General features: G+C 38.1%; 1 protein-coding gene across 2 annotated transcripts in view; it reads right to left on the reverse strand.

Moving 5' to 3' along the window:
* ST7 (suppression of tumorigenicity 7) overlaps nucleotides 1–26,388 on the reverse strand; it is a 138,195-nt gene that overhangs the window by 15,173 nt on the left and 96,634 nt on the right. For both annotated transcript variants that reach the window (XM_014892151.2, XM_088165449.1), the window contains exons 9-11: nucleotides 14,925–15,039; nucleotides 6,344–6,416; nucleotides 4,693–4,795 (exon numbers count right to left, since the gene is read on the reverse strand). In XM_014892151.2, coding sequence (XP_014747637.1) covers nucleotides 4,693–4,795; nucleotides 6,344–6,416; nucleotides 14,925–15,039 — 291 coding nt within the window. The remainder of the gene's footprint in view (nucleotides 1–4,692; nucleotides 4,796–6,343; nucleotides 6,417–14,924; nucleotides 15,040–26,388) is intronic.

Below are 26,388 nucleotides of genomic sequence, written 5' to 3' on the forward strand. Positions count from 1 at the left end.
GAACAGACAGGGAAGAGGGGAGCCCTCTGTCATCCTGACAGAACTCTGAACCCAAGCATGGTTCCACTTCAGAGGGGGAATCAGACAACAGGCTAAATGAGAAACCTAGCTAAGAGCTAGGCATTCATGGGGGAAATCTAGATGATAAGACCAACACATCTCCAACTGCATTTCTTTTTCAGGAACAAATGAAGAAGTTTAACTAGAACAAGAAATAAAATGTAAGCACCATCTGGGCTTATCGTGTTCCTTTAAAAAATGAACCAGCTCAGAAACAAACAGTGTAGAAAATTTCAGCCAGAATGATCTCTTCATACTTGTGGCCAGTGATAGGACTTGTTGGGCACTGGAACAGGCTCCCCAGGGAAGTGGTCACAGCACCAAGCCCGACAGAATAAGCATTTGGACAATGCTTTTGGGTACATGGTGTGACTCTTGGGGATGGTATTGTGCAGGGCTGGGAGTTGGACTTGATGATCCTTGTGGGACCCTTCCAACCCTGGCATTTTCTTTGATTTGATGATTCTATGACCCAGCCTCAATGAAGTTAGAAGCAAATAGCAGAGTTACACTGTGATTTCTGCCACCATGAGACAGCTGAATTAGCCCTTTGCCAGTGCATTGTTCTGGCTTGGATTTTTTGGGGGAGGCTTTTTTATGCTTTTTCTGATCTCTCTCTTCTCTCCCTCTAACCTAACCCGTTTTTGTCAAAGACCTATATTTAGGAGATACAAGTGTAACAGCAGTTTTTGTGTACTTCTACAGAGGGCTTCTGGGCCAGGTACACGACACTGTGCTAGACACAGCTCAGCTAAGCCATTCTGTACATAGGCGGGAATGTGTTCTAATGAGCATCTGGAGAATGACAATGGACCTTGTATATGTGAAGTGCAAAAGGGTGGAATTCATACTTCTCTTGCTTTAAATTGATCGAGTATACATTATCTATTTCACAATATTGACAGCTCTCTGGCTCCTTATTCTCTCCTGCTGGGAGTGCTTTTAGAATTCCACATTACTTCAGTGACCTTTTATATAATAAATCAACCTAACTTAGGCAGGTTTCCTTCTTTTCCTCAATTGTGCAATCTGACTCTGAAATTACAGCTCAGGTTGCAAACAGGCAACAGTCACTGCTGCACCTGTGACAGCATCCTTCCAGGCCAGAATATGAGAATTTAACATTGTATGAACGGGAACTCTCCTCCTCCCAGTGGGATGAACAGCATAAGCTAAGAAAGTTCCAAAAGACTGTTTCTACATGCCCAGTGAAGCAACTTTTAGGTTACCTTTCAAATTCTCATTGAATTGATGGTAATTAAGAAGTTTAGCCTTTCTGCTGGAAATACAACAACAAATCACTGTCTCACTTAAGAGTTAAAAAAATTCTCTCAAACATATCTCAAATAGTTTCTCTGTAATATCATGGGGTGTGTGGAACAGATTAATTTCCCATCTGGTCTATGAATTTGTTTGCATTATTTGTTTCTATTAGCAACTACAACTTACTAGAAACCACACAAGCATAGGACAGACACAGTTCTTACTAAGAAAATCAAAATAAGAAAATGAGAAGAGATGCAACAGAGAACAGATGAATCGTTAAAAGTGTTTAAGTCAATGGTTTGTTACATCCTTTTAAGAGACTGTTTATAGACAAAATTGGCATTTCTTAAAGTAATATCAATAGTAGTCAAAAGTAGTCTGATTGAAATGCAGCATATTTCAGCAGAGACTCTTCAACTCAGCTCCTGGTGTACATACAAATCCATACAACTGTGTGCAGGACATGCTTTTGACTCACTTTTAACACTCAGATATACGGACCATCATCTCATTTTTCTTTAACGAATACCTCTAGTCTCATACATCACAGAAAGGACAGGAGTGCTTTTCAGGAGGAGTTTGAATGAAGGGAAAGAGCTCTGCAAATCAGTTCAGGAAGGGTGTTCCACAACTAAGAAATCTCCAAGAGACAGCTGTGGTAGCTTATCAGCATCAGCATTTTACAGTCCTGCTACATAGGACTGTAAAGTAGGGAAGCCCCAAACAAATATAAATAATATTGATGAAATCCTGTGTCTGTGTATACATATACCTTTTCCCCCAACCACTCCATAAATTATTTACTCTTCATGATATAGTATGTACATACAAACCCCTCTAGAATTACAGCTTCAGTGGCAATACAACCCTCTCTGTTTAAATTTTTGTGTAGTATGTTAAATAATTTGTCACATTTGTAGTTTACTTCTTCCTCACTCTGAACAAAGCACTCATCAATGTTTAAATCCTAGAGAAGCTCTGAGCACACACTAGTTTTGTGACCCTTTTCTATTTCTTGTGATGCTGCTTGCTAAAACATATCCCCATTTCATTAAAAACTGAGGGGATACGACTTCAATTACAACTGAGTGGAAATTGAGGTGCAGTATCCACATAGTGTGTAAAATTATAACCAAAAATGAATTTTCACACCTTGGTATCATTTAGCTAATAGCAGCAGGAATGAGTGTGAAATCAGCATTGCTGTATATTAGGCTATTCTGCTTTAATGTTAAAATATGAACTAGAAGAACCTCTGGCTGTCATCTTGGTAATTTATGTTCCACAAAGGTTTTCAATTACGGAGTGTCAGACTTTGAAAAACAGAGGGACTCAATTAACAACATGAACTTAAGGAGGAAGAGGACTGGAATTTCTTTAAATCAAAAGTAGAGAAAATAATACAGAATCTGCATTTCACACATGGGCATACTTGTGAGAGCAGAAATTCTGTCTCTTATTGAAGAGCCACCTAATCACAAGATGCCTAGAAAGAAGGTCATAGAAGATGAATGAAAGTACTGATCTGCAAGAAAAGCAGAATCTTGGAAGTCTGGAAGTGCAGAGGTTATGGAGCAAATGCCACAACTTACAGTAAAGTGGATTTTGAAAAGGAGGTCAAACCAAAGAACATAAGGGTTTTAAGTAGAAACAGAAATTAAAGAAGCAAAAAGGTAGTAAATGAAGACTTGGTCTCAGTTTCATGGCAGCGCAGAGCCTGGAGACAATAGCAGGATGGGCATTAGAAGCATGCACAGAAGTGGAGGCCAGTGCAACAACTATCTCTCTCCCTGAACAGTAAATAAAACAGTCCCAGAAACAGTCAGACCAGAAAAACTGACCTAAAGCAAAAAGATCCCCACTCTGAGTAACTGATGAGAGACATAAATGCAAAGCTGTTCATTTAAAGAGGATGGAAACACTGTGTATTAATATGGGAATGTTAGTATGCAAACTGTTAAAAGAGATTGTGATGGAAACATTTATCAATAGCATGGAGATAAGTGAGGAAAATGAAACAGGCTCCCAAGGATTGCTCATGATGGGCTAAACTGTGTATATGTGTGTGGTATTTTTCCTTGGCAAGATCTCTAACTGGACTTCAGTAAAACATCTAGAAAGGTTTGCCCAGAACAGGACTGTGCTAGAGAGTTAAACTGGCAACTGGGCAGAAGAGAAATACCAATGGTTGTGTTGTTGCAAGAACCATTGAGATGGAAGAAAGTAAACAGAGAGGGCCTGGAATCAAGCTTTATTTAATATTTTCTTTTTATAGTATGGCACAAAAATAGAAGCTCAGCTAATATTACAAAAGGACTCATTCTCACCTAAACTGTGTTGTCTAAAAATCAGGCTTTTACTGGAAAAGAGTTACTCCTTTCATAGTCAATGTAGAAACACTGAGGAGGAAAAGTCTGTTTAAAGATGTCTAAGACAGTTCATTCTTTCCACTGCCTGTAGAGGACATCTAGATGATTTTATTAAGCAAACAGCCTAACTTTCATACAGCTACACCATGCTATTTAGTGGCTGGCATAACAGACAAAGCTCACAAAGAAAACACTTCATTCCTGCAATGCATGAGAATTAACTTTCTGCAATCCGTTTGTACATAAGGAAGAGGGTTTGGGTTGACCAGACTTGGTGTTCAATTGTACCTAATGAACAGGCTCCTTACATTAACACATCCTAGTTTTCTGCTGCTTACTTTCAAAGGGCAATGCTAGCCCAAAGGTTTGTGGGGTGAAGTTCAGAGTCCAAAAAGGTCCAATTGCCAAAAAATATCTGCCTTTAGCCTTCAGCAACCTCTCAGCAACATTCTTACTGCTGAGATACAAAGCTCAGAGAGCAGGTATGGGAATTAGAACACAAATCCTTTTTTTTTTTCACTTTGCAGTTCCCAGCAATTCTTCATTTCTGAGCTTTGCATTCTCAGAACTTAATGACAGTTTGCTGCATAAAGAATTATTAATGCAACTTATACGAAGCACATCATGAACTGCAAAGATAGTCTCTTTTGTACAGCATGCCAGAAACATTTTCTTACATATAATCATCAAAACAAAGATAATATGCTACTTTGAACTAGAAGATCTTTAATGACTATTTTGCAAATAATAATAATAATCTATCTTTACGCATGACTTGCCTGCAGCACAGCATTTGGTGAAATCCACCTCAGCTAAAATTTCAAGCTGCATAGTCCTGAACGTGACATCGCTAATGAAAAAAACTGTGCATACTATCAGCTTTTCCCCCTTTCCATTGTTTGCTCTCTTTTCCACAACATCACTCATTATTCTAACACAAAAATCAGGAGTTATATCCTGAGCAGTGTTAGAGCTACAGGGTTTTCTCAATACTCACTTTTGGCACATGTGGATTAAATTCTACTGCTCTGTGAATAGCTTCTACTGCATTCATCTCTGCAGTACTCAGCCCTCGCCTTGAGGCAGCCTCTGGAGAAAACCTACAAAAGCAAAGAAACAAACACATTAGGTCAGAAATGCTAGTAAGAAAAAGTCAGAAAAGGAATCTAGAACATGGGCCCATGTAACCAAACTGAGTAATTTTCCTATGCTCTCCAAACTTCCATAGCAAGTGGAAACTCTGAATGATCTATTACATCAAGGCCAATAAAAATCCCAGCAGAAGCGGAAAGCATGTTTGTATCTAATCATGGCAGAAAGTCAGTTCAAACAGTCCCTTCTCTGTCACTAATCTAAATTTGCTCCAGGTACCTTTCTAGGGGCGTATTTAAGGCTGAAATTGCAGGGGAAAAATGAAAAGAAAAGAAAAAAATAACAAGACCAAAAAAAACAATGCCAAATTATTGTTGGAGGGTTTCTATTAAAAACAGGTTTGGGGAAGTTTTAGGAAGGTTCCCAACCCAATGCCCCTGGGTCAGGTTGAGATGGAAGCACGATGCAGCAGCAGTAGCAGGTAGTCTACTGGCTGCAGCACCATTGAGGGTAGCATGCCCAAACTGTGGGCAAATCATCTGCCCTAGTGAATAAAAAAACCAGACCATGCAATCTCTTTCTCACCTCACACCCCACGGCTAACTCCAGAGCTGTACTTGGCAGGCAGACACCACAGGGAAAGCTGTGACAACCTTAGCCCTGCCCTCCCAAGCTGGAGTCGCTGTGTAGGGAGGAAAGATGTTGCAGTAGGTACTGGCGATCTACAGGATAAAAAGAATGAAAGAAAATTACTTAGATCTTGATGTGTACATACACTTTAAAAGCAAAAACTGTCAGGATGTCAGTCAAGAAAATGGCTTTCCACTCCACTTGCTTTTCAACTTTAGGGGGCATTCGACCCTCAGGTGCACAGACACAACTCTGCCTGAGATTTGTGTGAAGGCATCTGAGAGCAGAACTGGGATTTTTGAGCTCTATCTCACAAGGAGCTGAGCACCCTTTCAGAATGGGATCTCCAGTTCACAGGCATCAAATAGCTGCGCTCAGCACCGTGGAAGGTTGAGACCCAAGAGAAAAACAAAAAGAATGAACAGATATTTGTGTCTCTAAAAATATGAACGTCATCTACCTCTCAGAATCCCTGACATAATAATGCTAAATCCACCTGCTGCTATTTAATTAGATGAGCAGTCTGCTGACAGCACTTGTAAAATGACATTGTTACCAGTGCTTCCACATTTACTTATTACCTTTTTGTGGTCAGGTTTACACAAAGTTGAAGAGGTTCAGCCACACAACCCTTTCCAGTTGCATCTTTATGATACTATCTAGGAAGCCAAAGCTCACCCAGACAGTATATATAAAACTCAAACAAGAACTGAGTTTATATTACTCTCTTCTTTTCTTCTTCCTTCACATCTCTAAGTGCAATGTTGGATCGTTACGAATTTTTTATATATAAAATAATTTTATCAATTTACTGCAGGTCTTAATTTTCCTGCTAAAATCAGCAGATTGTAAGGGTGTGGGCTCAGTTAAGAAAAGTCTTACATTAAATCAGGAATTTTGCTGGACAGTGGTTCTTAAGCACTTACTTGTCAGAGACAGCTCTGGCTTTGAGCAATGCAGCTGTGTAACATATTGTTGCTGATTTTGGTAAACTTATATCTGTTGAAAAGAAAGGAATAAAGTAAACATTTGAAAACTTAAAAACGTGCAGAAAGAAAAGTGTTTGATACTTAAGAGTAAGCATGACATAAATAAAATTAGTATGTGAACTCAGAATACTTTCTCATCTTGGGACTTACGCTGCCATGTCACATGGATTTTTAAATTTCCACCTGATATACAGGCTTTAAAATGTGTGTTAATGACTTTTGGAACTGATATTTAAACAGCAATGGGTTTCATTAGAGAACTAATTCAAAGAGTGACATGATAGAGACATAATGAAAGAATTTATTACTACATACATAAATGTATAGGTAACTCGGAATACCTGAATTTTTCCATAGTTCACAAAATAGCTAAGTAATAGCTGAGGGCTATCTTACTCTTCATGTCTCATTGAGAAGCAGTTGTCTAATATGAGTATGTGACAGCTATACAAGTTAAGACAGCTATTCAGGTAATAATTGATTTGACTTGCAAGCAACCAACCAGTGGACTGACTGAAGTTAAAGATAAAAAATCAACAAAAGGTGTTTTGCCTCTTAAGAAAATATTGGACCAAAACACACATTCACCAGACACTCTGTGGCCATTTTATCCTGTTACAGAGACACACAGGAACCATAAACCTGACTTAACCAATAAGTTAACTTACTTTATATATGTGTTTTCTACCAGCAAATTGGCACAATGCATTCAAAAGGTAGAGAGGAATGCTGCTTAACAGACTTGAGTGAAATATTTGTTCTCACTGTTACAGAGAATTGACTTCCACATTTTTCATCTCATGGTATGACCCTTGGAGATAATCTGTGCAGGGCTGAGTTGGACTTGATGATCTTTGTGGGTCCCTTCCAACTCAGCTTATTCTGTGATTCTGTAACCTACTCGGCAGTCACATATTGAGACTGAAATATTCCAGCATCAAAAATTTAAAGATTACACAACAAACCAAACCCACTAAAGGCTGGATTCTGCAAACCCTTCTGTACACACTGATAACTTCCTAAAGTAAATAGAAAACACAGCACAGCAAACACAAGGCACTGAAGTAGGTCCACTGGAGAAGTGAGGAGCAGCTAATCTGACTGTTGCCCTAAGAAACTATCTGCCCCTTGTCATTAAACTTGATTAGAAAGACAAAATTACCATGGTAACTTGGTTACTTTAGGATTAAGAGACACTTGTTATTCACTGAACTCATGTGCCTTGCAAGATAAAGCTCCAGAAGGAAGTTAAATAGGATGAGCAAGACATATCTCAGCAGTCACTATCCTTCACTTATTAATAACCAAGCAACCAGGCACGATGTTATTCTGCGGGACAGAAAACATTGCAGAATGACTGAGGCACTTTAAAAGGCTATCTGTTAAATCCTATTATCTGTTTATGCACTTGCATTTCAAGTATGAGATTAAAGGTCCTGCTGGAGGCTTCCCTATAATATAGTGCAACTATAATTTCACTGGAGTATGTAATTGTAGTGACTCAAGTAATTAAAATCAACAGCATGCAGAGCAGTTTGGATGACAGATACGTTAATTACTCCTCTAATAGAAGACAGCTATAGACACAGACATGAGCACATCTTCAATGACAGGAAAATACTTTTGAACACATCCAATAACCCTCTTTATACCAAGTTTTCCTTAACATCAGGAGTTAAAAGTTATTTCCAGTAAACAGAAATGCCTTTTAAATATATCAAAACAAAACACAGTATCACAAAACACTATCTTCTAGTAGACAGTAAATGTTCCTGAGCTGGAAACATCTGTGCATATAAATTGCAAATGATTCACAATGAACAGCTGGCATCTGCAAGGAAGAGAAAAGTGGTGAGATGAGCTAAGGCTCAGATACACAAGTGAGTCCTTTCTGCATAAGAAATGGGGTTTCTCAAAGAATGTTGTGTTCAAGTCTGATCACTCATGGTCAAGAACAACAAAAGCAAACAGAACTATTGGACTGAATTTGGTTTCTGAATCAAACCGAATTAAATAAAGACTGAGAGAAGATCCAGCTGTTTCCTGTGCAGGCTCACATGGAACACCAGGAAAGAAGAAGGGCTGCTTAGGTAAAGGACAACACTGGCACAAGAATAAAGAGTTTAGAATTAAATTTAGGCCGCAGATTAAAATAACGTTTCTGTGAAATGAACATTTGAGGGAGATTTCCAGGTAAAACAGTGGGGCAAAAAACCCAACTAATTCTAGGATGGAGCTTGCTCAGCTCATGGAAGGGGCAGTATCATGCAGGGAATGCAACAGCAGAGGCCCTGACCCAGGAGGCCTCCTCCAATACTATGCTCCTCAAGAGCAAGCAGCACTTGTTTGAGGATAACACAGACCCCTAGCAATGAAATAAACAGATACAAATGCTCATGTTTATCACAGAACCTCAGAGTGGCTGGAGTTGGAAGTGAGCTCTGGACATCATCTAGTGCAACTGAGACAGCCCTAACAGGTTTGCCTGCTTGCTTTCACAAGTGTTTTTCTTTTTGTTTGCTACATATTAGACCATAAGTATTTGGTCCTGCTACATGCTGGTCTATGACTACAATACTTTAAAATCCTCATATAATTTTGGCTTCATCTCCAAAACTGCGCCCTCGTATTTTAGAGGGAGGCATAAACAATTATGTCTCGTAACAACTTTAATTTAGCAAGGGAATCGTGTCCAAACTAGCCCTAGGAGATATGTACTCCATCAGGAACCAAAGCAAAGTTTTAATAAATGACTGTGTCCAGCTCTGTGAGCCATCTGGCAAAGTATCTTCACATACACTGTTTCCCACCCTCCTGTGATTACTTGCGGAGCTCCCACAATGTGCAGAAAGATGTGACTGCTATTCTGTTGTCAAATCCATCAGGATATTTTTGCCTAACAGAAACTGATGTGTCAATCTAGAAAAGGCTCCCCTTCCTTCTTACTGCTTGTATAGTTAAACAGAACACAAAAAACTAGACTTAATTTATAAGCATTTTCTTTCAATAAGCCCCCATCATGTATGGAGAAGGTTGGGAAAGTGAATTCTTACTATTCATTTGCTTCTTAAGCAGTTGCTTGTAAGACTAAACTCATGGTAAGATGCTATGGATATGCAGAGTATGCCATATATAATCTAAAATGGTCATGGAATCTTTTGTTCTTATCAATAGCAACTAAACCAAAAAATTATGAATCTGGATATGGAATGATGCACCATTCCCTACCAAGTCAGCAGAAGGCTCTAAACATGAAGACACAGGCATGTTGCAATTGCTTTAGTCATTAATAAACGCAAAAATGTAAATCTCTAATCACAAATTATTCCCTATTTTGCACAGGGGGTAGAAAGACTTGCAAAAAGAAGATTGAAAGCATTCTAGCAAATTAATATGTGCAGGCTGGATCAGTGATGAGAAGAGAGATGCAATCAACTATAAAGACACAAACCTTAAGAAAGAAAGTGAATTCAGCTGATACAAACGGTTAAAAACAAGAGTAATGTGATGGAAATCATTAAAGTATGAGCTGAACATCAGGGGAAAAACACTATCAAAAAGATCTAATATCCCATTAGAACACGGATCACGTTTTCCCACAAAATGTTGTAGAAAACATGCTAGAGGGAGCACAACTATGAATATGGTACTTATGAAAACGAGTTCCAATTCTCTGTACTTTTGGCATTCTTTCTCAGTAGTGGGAAACACCCCAATCAAACATACATAGCCACTATGTTAGAATGGGAAAACTATTTCAGCACATACAAGAAGTTTTTATTTTGCCTTGACCACAACTAAAACTTACACTGTTCAGATATGGAAAGATTCACAACTGCTGATTTTAAACATTTCATATGCCACTCTTGCTGACATGCATATCAGAGACCAAGAACTGTCAGCCACTTTAACTTGACTGAGTTCAATCCTAAATGTCTGTCTAGGGGAAAGAATAATTTCTGCTAAAGCAAGTTAAAGAGAGCAAGATTAGTATAATTACTTTAGACTTCTTGTGCTTTTGCGTAAGTAGGAAAACCAAAAAATGCCACAGAATCATACGGGAAAAAAAGGAAACCAGATGGTATAAACAGACACAGAACTAATGCTGAAGCCTAGCTGAAGTGACAAGTGATTTTGGTACAGAGAAAATAAATCAGTTCTTGCAAGCAGAACCTGGAAAAGATAGGAAAAAAGACAAACTATTCTCTCAATATTACTGTTACACAAACTGGAGGTTTTGATTTGCATCTCTTGGAGAAGGTAGATTAGGTTTTGGTATAATCATAACTAAAAGGAACTTTCTCTTAAGATATCTCTTTCAAAGAAACAAAAGAGTTATAAAATACTGTGTATGAGAGAATGGCTGCTTCCATACCACCACTTGCTACATCTTTAACTCCAAAGAAAACTCTTCACTGCACTTAGAACACATACCCAGTTAACTCCATCAGGTAGAACATCTCCAAAAAGTCAAATATAAACATGGCAAGTAATGAAACTATCTACAAAACCCCTGGAGTGCATAGCTAATGTAACTGAAGGCTGCATGCAACTGCTTCATCAATCTGCAACTCTCTACAAAAGGACTGCCTTCAATATAAATTGAATTTACATGCATAATCTGTAAGGACAATAAGAAATTGGACAGAAGGGGGCAGAGAAAAGAGAGTAGCCCTGAATAGGCTACATTTTAGAAAAGTCACTTCTCTGTGTTAACTTTTTGGATTTCACTAGTTAAAAGTATTCCAAGAAAAAGAAGTCTCTGTTTCTAATGTGTTTCTTCAAAGGCCTGCATTTGATATAACACTAATTTAAAGTAGGATTCTTCTTGAGTAAGCTGTTACCAAGTAAAGAAGTGTCAAAGCATAGAGCAGAATGAGATCTTTTGCATTTAAATCCCATTTCCTTTCTATGTGTCCTTTGCTATAAAATATCATCTCAAGTGAACTCTGCATTTGGGACTCTGGCATGGCAACATGGTTTTTCTCCTTCTGTGCAAAGGGGTATGAGAGAAGAATCTGCATAAGGTGTTTATCCTGCAAACCAGAAGGCTTACAGTCTCACTGGAAAACACTGTACTTTTAAAAAATGAAAGCAAGGATAGGTTTAGAGAGGAACCATTGAATCACTAGAATTAAATACAGAGGCATCCGTTCTTTCTAAACCTGACTTTAAATTATCAGAAAAGTCTGAGTTTTCACACAGTGCCCACGTATCTGATAACATCTATCAGAGCAACTGCCTGCCCAGAGAAATTAATAAATCAGTTGCTCTGAGCATGACTACAGGCAGACCAACTCCCCCAGCCATAACTATTTCTGCTGTAAATAACATGGATATGTGTTAAATCAGAGCCAAAAATATTTTCAGAATTCAACAGTATTTAGGTCATCCTCACTCTATTGACAGACACTGAACTCTGAAACCATAATGATGTAGCTCAGCAACAGTGCATGCTGTTCCACTAATGAGAACCTTTTTCCATGAATAATGAGTATGGACATCAGCTCTGTTGCCAGGTACATAATATAAACACAGTTTAACACATGGCTTTTGGTAAAGCAGTGCATCTGCTTGCAGAGGCTGAGGTTTCACATGATGTGGTCCAACATTTTAGCCCAGGGCGGGAGCAGATTGCTCAAGGAAATAATTTGTTCATATGTTATCAAAATACAATAAATCAGGTTTGGTCTTAGTGAAAAAAAAAAGCAGTGGAGTGGGACCAGCAGAAACTGCAGATAGGAAAGTATAAATGAGTTCAGTGTTTTATATTCCAATAAATCTTACAACACATGAAGCTGATGAGTTCTAAAATGAGCTGAGACTCCCTGAGACAGGCCTTCTGAGACTCATGAACTGTAAGGGTTATACTGGTAAAGCCTGTGTTTGCTGAGCCCTTTTGCAAACCTAGTGCATACACACACACAATACCAAAGTGTGAGTTGAAACTGCCTGTGTTCAAACAGCCAAAGTAAGAGCTTTATTTTTAAAAGTCTCATTTGTTCTGACTCTATCAAATGCTTTTGAGAAAATGAAACACACTTTCAAGTTTTATCAACTTCCATGACATAAAGAGCTACCGTGGTATTGTTTAAAATCGGGGATCAGTGCTTTTAGTATGGCGAAGTACAGCTGGCACTGGAGTTTAGTCTTGAGATTAAAGAACACAGTACCCTGTTCTGTCACAGTTCTGCTATTTCCCAGGACTATTACCTCATACCTACATTGAAGACTAGAAGGTGCCAACATACTGTGATTCCTGGGGAATAAAAAACAGCATTTCTACTTAAGTGCTTTTTAACATGGCAAAATAAAGAACATAGGAATCTCTCCCAGTGTCACAGGAATTACTGAAATACAAGAAGTTACCAGAAAGACTCTGATGTTACCACTTAACTGCCAATTTCTTCAATCAGACTAAGTAAAACCAAGATATCTCCTGGAGCCATTACTGCTACTGAATGGAAATACTCAAGGGCCTGGGTGACATTTTGATCTCTGCTTAGAATGATCTGACTCCAAAAAGAGTTGAAAACATTCCAGACTGGACTGGTAGTAGCAATTATCACTAATGTTGCTTGCAATCAGCTGTTTATTTATCTTTTTCTAAAATAGCCTCATCTCTACCACAGTGTACTGCAGGAGTCAGAAATCTGGCAGGATGATTGTGCTACTACCAAGCCAATGGTCTATTACGAACCTCATTTAAATCTATCTTAACTTCCTAAGTTAAAAGATGTTAGAAGAAAGCAGCCCATATTCAGTCGAAGCTTCTGCATTTTTTTTGCTATACCATCCAAAGATTCCCTGCTCAACAAGTACAGGTGTCAGTACTCCAGTGAACATGCACCATCCCTTTGCCATGGTTCTGTGTGATGATATGGGCCCAAGTACTGGAGCTGACAGCAAGAAGCCTCTGTTTGCTTGAGCTCTTACTGTTCTGCTTTTTGGCACCCAGGCACTGCAACAGAAAATGACAAATGAAGAGGAGGCATAGACCACAGAGAAAAGGGTAGATGGAAAAGATGTTAAGACAGAAGTTGTAAAGTGAATGGTGATGTATCTTGACCATCACTGCCCTGTAGAGAAGATTTGGATAGGTTAGGAAAAGCAGAAGAATGGAACTGAGAATGAGCAGTACTGGCTGAACAAGGAGCCCTTGGTAGGAAGTGGGAGCAATTAAATGCTAAAACTGAGCGTGCAGAAGAGAAGACAATTCTGTAAGCAAATGGGACAGAAGACCAGCCAATTCCTTAAAAGACTCCATGAGAAAGAGAAATGAGCACTCTGGATATAGGCTCCAGTGTCCATATTGGTAGGCATTTATACAATAGTAGCTCAAATCATGTCCATATTTTTTTTCCTTCCAAAACGTGGATGTTTCAAGCCTCAAAATCTTTGTTCTAAGAAAATCTGAGATACTAAGAGCTTCCAATTTAGAACATTTTAAAGGCTGCAAGTTCAACCTGGCAAAAGAATTGACATCAAAATTAAGGCTACATAGGTTAAGTCAGCTATTTGATCCATGCAGGTTATGATCTCATTTCTAGTTATATCATGATGTAATATTCCTTTCTCAAACTCCCATAACCCAGTGCATAAAATGACACTTTTCTGAGGATGAATGAGGACTGTGTAGTAACACAATAGGAAACTGACAGCTGTAGGTTCTCTGATTCATTTGATGCAGAACTTGGAAAGTGGCTACTGAGCAAGCCAGGGACTGCAGTAAGAGGAGGAAGAGTGGCACTGTGCAGGCAGATGAATGCTGCTCTAGAAAACTGGATTATATTCCTGGTTTTGTCACCAAGTGTTTATGCAGTATGAGGAAAACCAAATTAATTTGAACTAAACAAAGTATACCAGTTGGTGCTTCTACCTCTGCACCTCTGAAACCCTTCAAGTTTAAAGAGCTAGTGCTCCAGCAGCTTTGATTTGAACATGAACAGAATTGCAATGCTGCATAAACCAATGTTTACTGAAAACAAACAAACAAACAAACAAAAAAACTCCAACAAAATGTCCACCTAGTCTTCTGAATTTTCCAAGGTTTCCCTAAAAGACATGAAGCTTGCTACTCACTAGACTGCTCTGAAATTAAAGCAATGTTTTCTTCTATGCTACTAAGTCAACACTCACAGCTAAGTCAACAAGGGAACTGATAATCTTTTCTTCAGAAAAGGTTTGAATAGCATGTAATAAAAATAAAAAATAAAAATATATATTAAAAAAAAATTTTGCAGAACCTAAACAGTCATTCTTTAAATATCAACAGAAAACAAAGAAAGTGCAGGGGAGCTGCTAGTGAGTGCCACCACCCTGTGCAATGATTTCAGCATGGGTTGGCAGAAAAAATGCACAGTATTTAATCTTTGGATAAAGGATTGTGTAAGGGCATGTATGAAGCTCGTGCCTATCAGTTTAATTTCAGTGTTTTCTAAATTTTAGGAGTTTAACTTAAATATAATTCTTCTGTGTGTATCACTTAGAGAAAATACAGATACATATTTGAACTTACCATCATACTTTGCTAAGACTGCCTGGACATCTGCATATGCTTGCAGTTCCAACAAAGCCTCTAGCAGGTTTTCATGGATGTTGAACATGCTGAGCAGGGGAAACTCCTTCATTAACTACAATGAATAACAAAGGAAAGAGTTAGATTATTAAAATTGAGAAGGGTTTCTTGTTTCAAAATGCATTGAAATAGATACCACCAAGTTCAAACTCCTCAGCTCTCCTTGGTCTTAGTTCTTTCCCAGAGTCCACTATTATCTCAGAAATTTCAGAGCTCATAATGGATACTAGGTCAGGTTCTTGTCAAGACATGCTACATGCTTGTATAGGACTTAATTAGTCAAATCCAACAACCCATCTATCTGAACACATAACTCTCCTTCAATGAACAGACTTCAAAGTGAAAAAGAGTTATTGTTCTGGAACGAACCAGTGCAGCTCCAATGTATCAGTGGTATGTAACCCACCACCTCTCTGGTATATTAGTGGAAAAAACAGAAAATACATTGAAAAACCACAAAAACATCATGTGAGAGAAACTTACATATATATTCAGCCATATTATCAAGTATGTGATACCGTGACTTGTAATTGTAAATGCTTTAGAACACAATCACAATTGTGGCTAATGAAAAAAAAAAACGAGAAGGAGAGAAAAAAAGGAAAGGAAGAGGAAGAGTTAAAATAATCTAATCTTTTCACATGCAAGTGCCTTTACTTTATGAACTAAGCCATTGAGAGATACCAGGAATTTGTTTTTAAATATCTTCAGTTTCAGTATCTGAAAAGATTCAAACTGCTTGAAGCTGATACTCAACTGTATCTCTTTTTTTAAGTCACACTTATAAGAAGCATCCATGTTTTTTACTGCAGAATTGATTAATCAATATTTTTGACTGTCAAGAGTGATTCTCTAAAGAACTGAAGTGTTAAAAGGTCCTTGCTTCATTGTGTGCCCTTTAAACAACTGCTTTTGTGATTAGATTCAGCACAAAAAAGCCCCTGACAGCGAAGAACTGGGGTAGCTGGTATTACCACTGCTTCTCAGGAACTTGCAAGGAAATACTAAAATTTACAATCTCTCTGATAGGGTTTATGAGAACAGAAATACTGTAACATGTCATGTAAAGAAAATGATTCAAGGTCAGCCTTGCTCTATTTGAAAATAATAATCCAGATCTGAAAACTCCAACACTTAATAAACCTCCCTTTCAAAATGTAAACAGCAAAACTGATGAGAACCAGTAAATCTTAATCTCACAAATAGGTAAGATAAAAGTAAAAAGGATTGAAACAAGAGGGATGGATATTCACCAAGAACTTCAAAAAATGAGAAACAGGTAATACACTGGAGCTTCTCCACTCTATTAAGAAAGAGACTTTAACAGCTAAACAGAGAAGCAAAGCACAGAGAATTTCTTTCTTGTAAAATGGTCTGGTATAAGCTATTGGAAGAACTATTCTGATCTTAAGACTCTAAATTTGTCTGTCTGGAATAGCATTGACTTAGGTGCAGTTTGAAGATTATTAGAAGATGAAAGGCAAGAATGGCAGTGTTTTGTTTAACTGATTATCTAAATTTCTGGTGAGAATCAGGATCACTGAGAGAACAGCTGAAAGACATCACTGAACTTTTCATGTTAAATGGCATGGGGACAGCCATAAACTCCTGGTTTCATTGGTAGGAGCTGAACCTGTGAAAAAGAACACAAACAAAACTGCATTGTTTGCAAGCTTTTCTCCCCCATTAAAAAAAATAGAAGGACCACAGATCTTGAGGTCTAGATGCTCATGAAGGTTAAGTGGGTTTGAAAATAAAAAGTTTAAGTCATTGTTCGTGAAGAAAAGTAAGCGCAGGTGAAAATTCACATAGTTGAATTCATTTAGTTGACCCATCATTAAGTCTACTTTTCTTCATTCTTGTCCTTACTCACTGTTGGATTTTTAAGAGAGGAAGCTACTATTTGGCAGGAAAGAGCATGACAGAATCTGGCTCTACATAAATGTATTTAAAGTTCAGAATGAACATCCTGCAAAGAAACCCCTCTAAGGGATTAAGAAAGATTATCCTTGCTCATTGAGAATGAATAACGACTGGCAAAATAACATTCCCTCCACCAGTGAAAAGAAGGGAAGAGCTGCAGTTAGTTATAGATGTACTCTGGCCAGAAAAAGCTCTTACTCTGGTTCTCTGCCTCTCACTGACATCACTCTGTGATTATTTTTTTTTTTTTCTATTTTAATTAGGTTCTGTCAGAGTGATAAAGCCTGTCTCAGACAGCAGAGGAATAAAGGTCACTGTCTGGACTGCCAGGCCTCCAAACTGAAAAGTGTTAATAAAGGTTTCCTCTGGGAAAGGTCAAGCACTAAGAAGTCCAACCCAGCAATATTGAACTCAGTTAATACCATAGCCTCAAAAATAAAACACCTCTAAGTGACCACTCAGCTATTTGAACACTGACTGTGCATAAATGACAGCATGTTTTATTAAAAGAAAAGAAAAAGAAGACATGAACTCATTTCTCTGTCATATCTGGATGTATAGTTTCTAGTTCTCACTGCAAATAATTTCCAGTCACAGTAAAAATTTGTTTACAGAGAAACTTGCCAGAAAGAAAAGCCACTTGGATGGAAGAATATTTTGACAGGTCATCTTTCAGATCTCATAGTGAAAGTAAGCACTGGGGAAGAAAAAAAACTGCCACACAGGTTTGGTGACTGGTCAGGGCAGGCCACATACTGGGTCATGCTGAGGAGCAATGGGGAGCAGACTGAGCTTGCTCCCCTCCCTAGCACATGGAGGGGGGAGCTGGCTCATACTCCACACAAAGATGTAAAGATGGGCACATTATTCCTGAACACCAGATGAAAAACACACCCTTGAATTCTGCACTTCACTGAGCTCTAATCTGGACTCCAGTTTAAGAGGCATGGACATCCTTTTGCACCCAAAGATTTATTTTCTGCAAAGTTACCAGTATTTGTCAAATCATTTGGCTTATAAATTTTAATTATTTTTACTTTTTTACTGTAACCTGAGAAATAATGTTATTTGAGTGGCAAGGACTACACTCGAAGACAAGATGAAGGCTCTGCTATCATCTTTCTCTACACCAAATTCAGCACTCAAGATTTCCTGAGCCACAGAGCCACAGCATTTCACACATGCTATAGGACGAAACTTAGGACTAAAGAACATTACTTAGGACTAAAAATGCCATTTTAAAATTCCAGTTAGTTGGTTTTTCGGCTGGCACTAAAGAGAAGTGTTCCATTGAGCTAAACTCATTTTCACACCTTGTGAAAAGAGACACCACATGGCTATAAATGTATTCCCTCCTTACAACATGAGGATATTCAAACAGCTGTTGAACTTATCATGCCAAATCTATGTTCACAAGGATTTTACTTTGAACTTCTACTGGTCAAAATGCTTTCTAGTGATCAAAGTCAGACCTGGAGCTGCGTTAGTACATATTCTGTTCCAATTCCTCTGCGTGTTTGGGGGAAAATAGGTGTAGAAAGGGGAGCTGCTTTTCTTTGAAAGAGTCATTAGGTATACTGCAAATATACAGAGAAGGTAGCTTTTGCAGATAATTCAGTTGTAATTTTTTAGATAATTAATATTTTGGGAATATAAGTTTGCAGGAAAATTCTGGAAGTAACAAACTGAACATATCTGAACACTAGTCCCAGAAGCACCCTATTCCCAGAGTCACTTCAATTCACATTACAGGGTGTAGGTTCACAGATTTTGTGATCGATATGAACAAATGATGATAGGAAAAAACGCCTGTGGTACAAAGAAATCCACATCTGATTTGCTGGATGAGGAACACGTTTTATCTGCCAAAGGGCATTTATTGAAGAAGAGTCCCTAACTGAGAGTATTTCAGTTACTGGAATTTTCATTTAGATCTAATTTTTAAAACATTTTCAATTTTAATGTCTACATCCATTTTTCTCCCGCTGACAACATTAACAAAATGAATCAATTAACCAAGAAACATTATTCGTATAGAAACCCACTACAACCTGCAGCTCATACCTACAACTAGACCCCAGGACTCAAGAGAATACAAAGGTGGACAAATGAATAATATTATATATAACCTGCTGTTGACACATTTATTCTCCATTTGCATTATGGTTGTGTCCATAGTCACAAATTTTATGGGTAGGGCATGCAATCGTTCATTGCTGCTTGTACTCCTATCTCCTCCACAAACAAATAGTAACATTTGTCAGATTAATATTCAACTGAATGCATTCATAAAAAGGAAGTGTGAATTTATCTCAAAATAAAGAAACAACAAGAAAACAAGGGAAATTCAATGTAAACAGTGAAACTGTTACAACTTTAATTCCTAGTGCATATGTTCCTTCAGTGGTATCTGAAATTGAAAACTGTCTCCTAAAAAAATAATGTTTTTTAGGAGGCTGCCATCTTTCAGGTGTAACTGTCCAAAACTGAAGGACCAAGCACACAGTATGGATAGCACTGGCATTTTCACAAGTGCTTTGCATAAACTGCTTTCTGGTATATGACTTGTAATCTGTTAACTGAACAAGAACTCCAAGCAATTTCTGAGTAGAAAAAGAGAAGCCTCCATATCTGTGGGCTTCACTGTCTGCAGATGACCTTTCAGATGTCTGAGCTCTGACTGAAGCTCACCCTAGGCTTGAGATACTTGCAGCTCGTCACTCCATGTTGACCTTCTGATGTCTAATTAGATACTCTAATTCTTAAGTTGTTCTCCTGGCCAGCTCCTGGCAAGGACAGAAGGGCAGAAACACCGTCAGCAGATTAAAGTTAGCACACAAAGAGGCTCTCTTAACACCAGATGCTTAAAAATTAGTCTAACTCCTGGTCCTAAAAATTCAACTCATTCCACCACTGTCTCACTGTGAGTGAGATTCATGTGATGCAAACAAATCATAGCACTTGGAGTTGGAAAATTATCTAAACTGCACCGGACCTACCCGAATTAAATAAATTCTGCTTAATTACAGCAAAAGTAGGATTCTCACAATTCATTAATTCCCTTAAGTGCTGCATTCCTTTTGGTAAATAATCACTGTTTTGTTTGGAAGCAGCTCTACAGTTACTCTTCTACATCTCAGAGAAGATAGCAGCTAAGAAATCAAATCCATCTGATCCTGTTGTTTTGAAGCTTGGAAATGATTAGCAGTAGGAACCTTGCATTTTCCTCATATGTGAAATTCAGGAAATTTGATAACTTCAGAGTGCCAGAAAAGAGCCCCAGATCCAGTTTACACTAACTCAGGGATGGCATGGGTTTATAATTTGCCATTCCATTTTAAATTTTAACATTTTAAATTTGAATTTAGACCTAGTGCTCCATAATATTAAAAGACAATATTAATAATATTATAATAATACTACTACACAATCATGTTATATAAAACTACTAATTACTAAATTATAATAATGTTTGTTACATCAAATATTAGTGATTTTATAAAGCATGAAAATAAAGTCATTACTCATAGCCCTGCTCAAAAAAAATCCTTTATTTGCATCACAGATTCACAGAATGTTTTGGGTTAGAAAGGACCTTAGAGATCATCTAGGTCCAATCCCCCTGCTGAGGGCACAGATACCTTCTACTAGAAACAACCTGCTCATGAAAATTCATATTAAATACATCTAATTCTCCCTGAAAGTAAAGTGGTTACTAAGAGGTGGCAAAAGCAGTAAGACAGAAGCAGAATTAATCCTTGAAAGAACATCTCAAAATATCTTTTTTAGAAACTGATGTATTTTTAGTAGTGGATTTTTAAGTGAAATTAAAGTGACAAAATATCTAGAAGCTCAAAAATGAGCTGGGAGATTCCAGAGAGATGGAAGACCATAATTAAAGTACTATACAAGTCTCTGAATTAGGAGTGATGCAAGATGGTGGACAAAAAAGGAGTCCAGTTACCAGGGCTCCCACCAAGACTACGTGATGATATTCTATCTTAATAGAGTGACAATGCTGGAAACCTGTAACTTATATGAGAAACATTCTTGTCAGTTTAGGTAGTGGTTACCAAATTTCTAGCTTCTGAGAGTTGACAATCTGGGAGGGCTTCTGAGAGGGCAGAATCACAATAATGACTAAAAGGGAGGGGTTTGAGTCACGTGAAGATAAAGGAAGGGATAAACATCATTTGGGAAATTGCAGAAGTCTCCATTTTAAGATCCCACTGAAATGTGGGATATTCCAATTTGCTCTACCCACTTACCATACCATGTGAATCTGTGACCAAATAAATTATATTTGAATATACAGACATATGAAAATGTTAAAATCAGCATTTATCACTTGCCATTATTGCTGTGCTTGTATATCACAAAATGAATTAACTGAAAACATCACTCTGTGGGGGAGACTGACAAATGTCACCATTCACAAATAGCAGCAAAATATATGTAAAAGTATAGTAGTAGTAAAGAATACTAAAGTCAATGAAATAATGCTTGGTCTCATTGAACTAAGTACTTTCTTTTCAGATTTTAATAAATGGTACTTTGAACAACTGCTACAGATGTTAATAAAACTAAAATCCCACTCAAGGCAGAGAGGCCTGCCTAACCCGACCTGTGTAACACAAGCCAAAGAGCCTGACTCACTAATCCTTTCGTCAAGCACAGAAGCATTTGGGAGAGACAGACAGTAGCTGTCGATGCAAGTAGCCACAGAAATTGTGCTGTTAAATTGCAAGGAATCATAACATCATTATTAGGAATAGGTACTCTCTTTGTTTCACGCAATTTGATAATTCGAGGTGCAGAACACCGTTCTGGCTACATATTTGTCTTACTCAAGAAATAATCAGCAATGCACACAAGAATACAGAATTCAATATAATATTGAATAGAAATCCTTATTCAAAGCTCAGCAAAAAAAGTTGCCAAGAAAGTATGCTAGATTTGCAGAACTATCATACCAGTGAAAACCACTAATACAACTGATCAGAAGAAGCCTACCAGTATCATTATCAACCTACCCATATAATTAAAACTGATTTAGTGTGGCTGACTACCCTTTCAAACCCTTCAAGTGATGTCACCTCTTAAACTCTTTCAGATGCTTAGGGCAGCCCAACTGTTTACAGAACTTTTCACACAGCCAGTGGATAAGCATGCAGGGGATAGCTACTCGGCTATCCCCTCTTTGGCATAAAATACACATTTAGCGAGCACCAAGATGAGCACACAAACACGTTCAACTGAAATATCCTCAGCAAGTTTCTCAGTGCTAAATACGTAGAAGCAGACTTCCAGGTCCTTTGTCGTGATCTGAAGAGTAATTTCTCAGCAGATACGACGGACACTAAAATTAAAATACACTTTTCTGAATCTCAGAAAGTGTTCTCGTTCTATCCTTCTCCAGACTTAAGGAAGACCTGGAGACCCTCTTCTCTCACTAAACCTCACTCAATTCTGAACAAAGTTGCTGAGCATAAGGAAGTTACAATTCCACTGTGTCTCAGAAACATATACTTAATAAAAACACAAAGCAATCTTCAAGGGAGTTCAGGTCCATGGGGTAGGAGATAAATACACTCTAGAACGAGTTTTTTCCATCTTCTCTCTGAAGGAGGAAGCAATTAAGAAATTCCACTTGCTTTGTCCACTAGCACACCTTCTGCCTGCCACCCTTCTCTTTCATAAACATACATCCCCCTTCAATTTAAGCTTGTTCCACCAAGTGTTCTCCAGAACAATCCCAAGAAACTTCAATTAATTTGACAACTCATTTTCTTGCATGGTACATTTTCACTGGGATACTCCAGTGACCCAGGTAAAAAAATGTGTTGGCCTGCTCTTGAATTCAGTGGTGCAGCCACTGATTCAGTCACCCACAAAACAGAGAGGGAAGTGCCTTTGCATACCCTCCACATGCTCTCTGTTTTCAATCAATGAAAAACACAAAATGCAAACCTAGCACATTCCTCCTTTCTTCCATTGTAATGGTGAGGGAATCTGAAAAGAGCAGATGGAAAGCAGGTGGCACAAAAGGCTACCCTTGCTCATCACCATTACTGGCTTGCATCATTGTCCACAAGGAAGATTCAACATGCAGGGATACTAAAGATTACTCACAGCCACCATTACGGCCTTTTGCCTCTGCACATACTAAATTCTCCAACATAATTTAGAACAAACTACTTAAAGTCCTCCTAACATAATCAGCACAACAAATAAAACAACAAGCACTGTAGACTTTCTCCTCGGGGACAGTAAAAGCAATCTAGGTTCCTCACAGACCATATCATACTCTGTATAAACAATAATAAAACTGGAATAATTCTGTTGACTACATTGGAGTTATTCCAACAATACACTAATCAAAATGAGATCACAAGTTAACTCAATATATACAAATAGTGACAGCTGCTGGTTTCTATAGCAAAACATAGTAAATAATTATCATCATAAGTACAAGGAAAAGCAACACCTATGTATGATTACATTACATGCTTCCATGGAAACTACAGGTTTGTAATTCTCATTAATTCAACTCAACTGAACGAATTACATCCAAGCAGCAAAGCCAGCAAAAAACCACTGTCTCAAAATCAATCACAGAAGCAACAGAAATTCCTACCTAGTTCTTTTAGAATTAAAGCACCTTTGATTTTAAACAGTTTTTAAAATCAGTTTTTAAAAAAGCTCCTGGTTTTAAATACCTTCAATATAATATTAAGAAAGATGATTTTCCTATCAGCAGTGCATATAACATAAAACCAAACTCTTATTTAAGTCAGCAACAGCTCATTTTCCTTCCATTAAGGTGCTTTAAGTAGGATCTCAGTCTTTTCTTACACAAAATTCAAGCAAGATAATCTAATCCATCAGTAATGTCCTCAAGATGGTCTCATACATGCAATAAATTAAACATTCTCAAGTATTTTATTTTTTCGAAGTGGCAAAGACTCACTACATCCCAATCATATTTCCCAGATGGTGTCATGAACCTCTTAACACTTCATTTCCATCATGTTCCATGTCTTGAGAAACCTGTTTTCAATCTTTCAAACACAAACAGGGCCTCCACCCTCTGTTCCCTGATGTTAGATTCAGCAGTCCCTAGCCAACATATCCTTCGTACTCTTTTTAGGATGAATAAATGCATCTCCTTCCTCATCAATCACAAAGAAACCTTCAATGACAGATTGATGTCCTTCAAACCTCCCTGTAAGTGTACTATTTATGTCTTCTATGAAGAAATGGAGGATATGCATTCATCAGAAATAAGTAGCTCCAAGCCAGTCTAAGAGAAGCATCTGCAAAGCTGACTTGACCCTTATCTTGCTCCCAGTGTACTGGAAGCTGTGACCCAGAGTTACTGCTGCTTTAATATTACATCTAGAGACTTGCTAATTCTCAGCTCTGCTTGCTTAAAATGAAGAGCTCTAGAGGCATCTAAATTCAGGTCTGAGGATTTGGCTCAGTATCTGTACGTGAAAAAACACAGAACGCACTGATCTGAGTTGAAACTCTCTAAGATGAAATTCCATCTTTATACCTCCTTTGTCTTACATCCAATCCCTTCATTTTAACAAAACATTCCTGTTGAAGAGTGTTTTCTGTTCTTCAAGTGTCTAATAACTGATGACTTCGGGTCTCCCTGTTATTGCTGCCTCTCAAGATCCACGCTGTACTTAATTTCAACAATTTTCCGTTTTGCTTATAAATTTCAGACTAAATTTTATCTCTAGTGAAAAGTAAGTGATTCACTAATCAAAGCTGTTTCTCACTTTGCATAAGAAATCTAGGACTAGACAGACCACCCAAATCCCCAGACCAAGTGTTCTTCATACACAACTATCCATACATATTGACATCAGCTGAAGAATGCTTCACAGAGTATCTGTTCCCCATAGCCCTATCTACAAATCACAAAACACATTCAGCAGCCCATAGTAAGCTCCAGAATTTGCTGTAATTATGATGTGTGATATTTGAATGGGAAATTCAAAATTTTATCTTTCTTGTGTATTAATGCCAGAACTCAGAATTCCAAAGTCTGTCCCAAAAACATTTCAGTATTTGTCCCACAGTGCTTGTGTAACAAAATTCATGAAGAATCAGTGGAGCTGGCTGGACTGAAAACAATGGTTTTGAAATCAGCATTCTCCCTGCTGACCAGAAGACTGCTAAACCAGGTCCTTCTTCCTCATCCCTCTTTCTCACACTCCTAGCTGTACAACGGCTGTTTTTTTGACGAGCTCTTTTTCAACACCTCTGTCTGGGATTCTAGTGATTCAGGAGATTGAAATTTGTGTGCCTGAAGAGCCCCAGCAAGAGTCAGAAAACAAAGTTACTCACCACTTGCCATCTGTAGATATTTAGGATGAGAACCTGCATTATTATGGTGAACTCTGCTCAGTGTTTTCAAAAAATACTCATGAGTGCTCCAGTTCCAGGAAAAGATGCTGAGTCCTGGATTCCAAGCTGGCAAACACACTTGCCCTACTGCCTCTGATGCAAGTGCCTCAGCTCCAGAGAAAGAAGCTTTCCTTTTTACATTAAAATTCCCACTGACATGTAACAAGAATTTCCCTTTTCACTAGCTAGGTTCCTGGACCATTCATCTGAGCTGCCTAAAGCACACTTTACAGGTGCTTCATTCCGGTCTGGGATTTAATTTTTGTGCATTTAAAACCTGCATCCTAATTTGCAGAACTATGTTTCTTGCTGGATTCATTTCTTCCATTTTTTGGTGGGAGCTGGAATATGAAGTGTAAGAAACAAAGGGAACTGGGAGGTAGTTTTATCATCATCTGCCCAGAGCTGTAGGACTCCATTCCTCCTCCTGTCACAGACTTGCTACTTCAGGTGATATAAGTCACTTCCTCAAAGAACTGTGTTCCTAATCTGCATCCTGGGAATATCACTGAAAGAAATGCTGGGCATTCATTGCTACATCTAAACTTGAGCATTTTGAAACATGTACACCGCCTAAAGTGAACAGCTGCCCCTTCTGCCATCTCCAAAATAGCTACTGTTCAGTGTTTCAAGTCTGCAGCTTTGTAGCTTACTGATTTATAACTACCATTGATAGCTCCCCTGCCTACAAAGACAGAATACAGTCAACCCCCATCTCAGGGGGTGTTCAGTTAATTAAAGATTCATTACTTGGGGTTTGACTTTTCAGTGATAGGTTTTGCATGAATAAATAACACTGTCCTCAGAGCTGAACAGTGTGGTGCAAACAATGCACAGAGCCAAACTGCAGCCTTGAAGGAGAAAACAGAATACTTAAAACCCGCTTATGAAGGTAGCAGCGTTCACCACATGGCTCAGAAAAAAAATATTACAAACTTCATTATCAAACAACTAAAGAATGCACTTCATTGCACGTGTACCAGGATGGGAGATTCAGTCTGCACGGGTAACAACCACCCATCTGGTATTTGATTTGCTTTCATAACCTGATAAATAAATG

The sequence above is a fragment of the Sturnus vulgaris genome, chromosome 5, assembly GCF_052056855.1.
Source record: "Sturnus vulgaris isolate bStuVul1 chromosome 5, bStuVul1.hap1, whole genome shotgun sequence".
In the NCBI taxonomy this organism is placed as follows: domain Eukaryota; kingdom Metazoa; phylum Chordata; class Aves; order Passeriformes; family Sturnidae; genus Sturnus; species Sturnus vulgaris.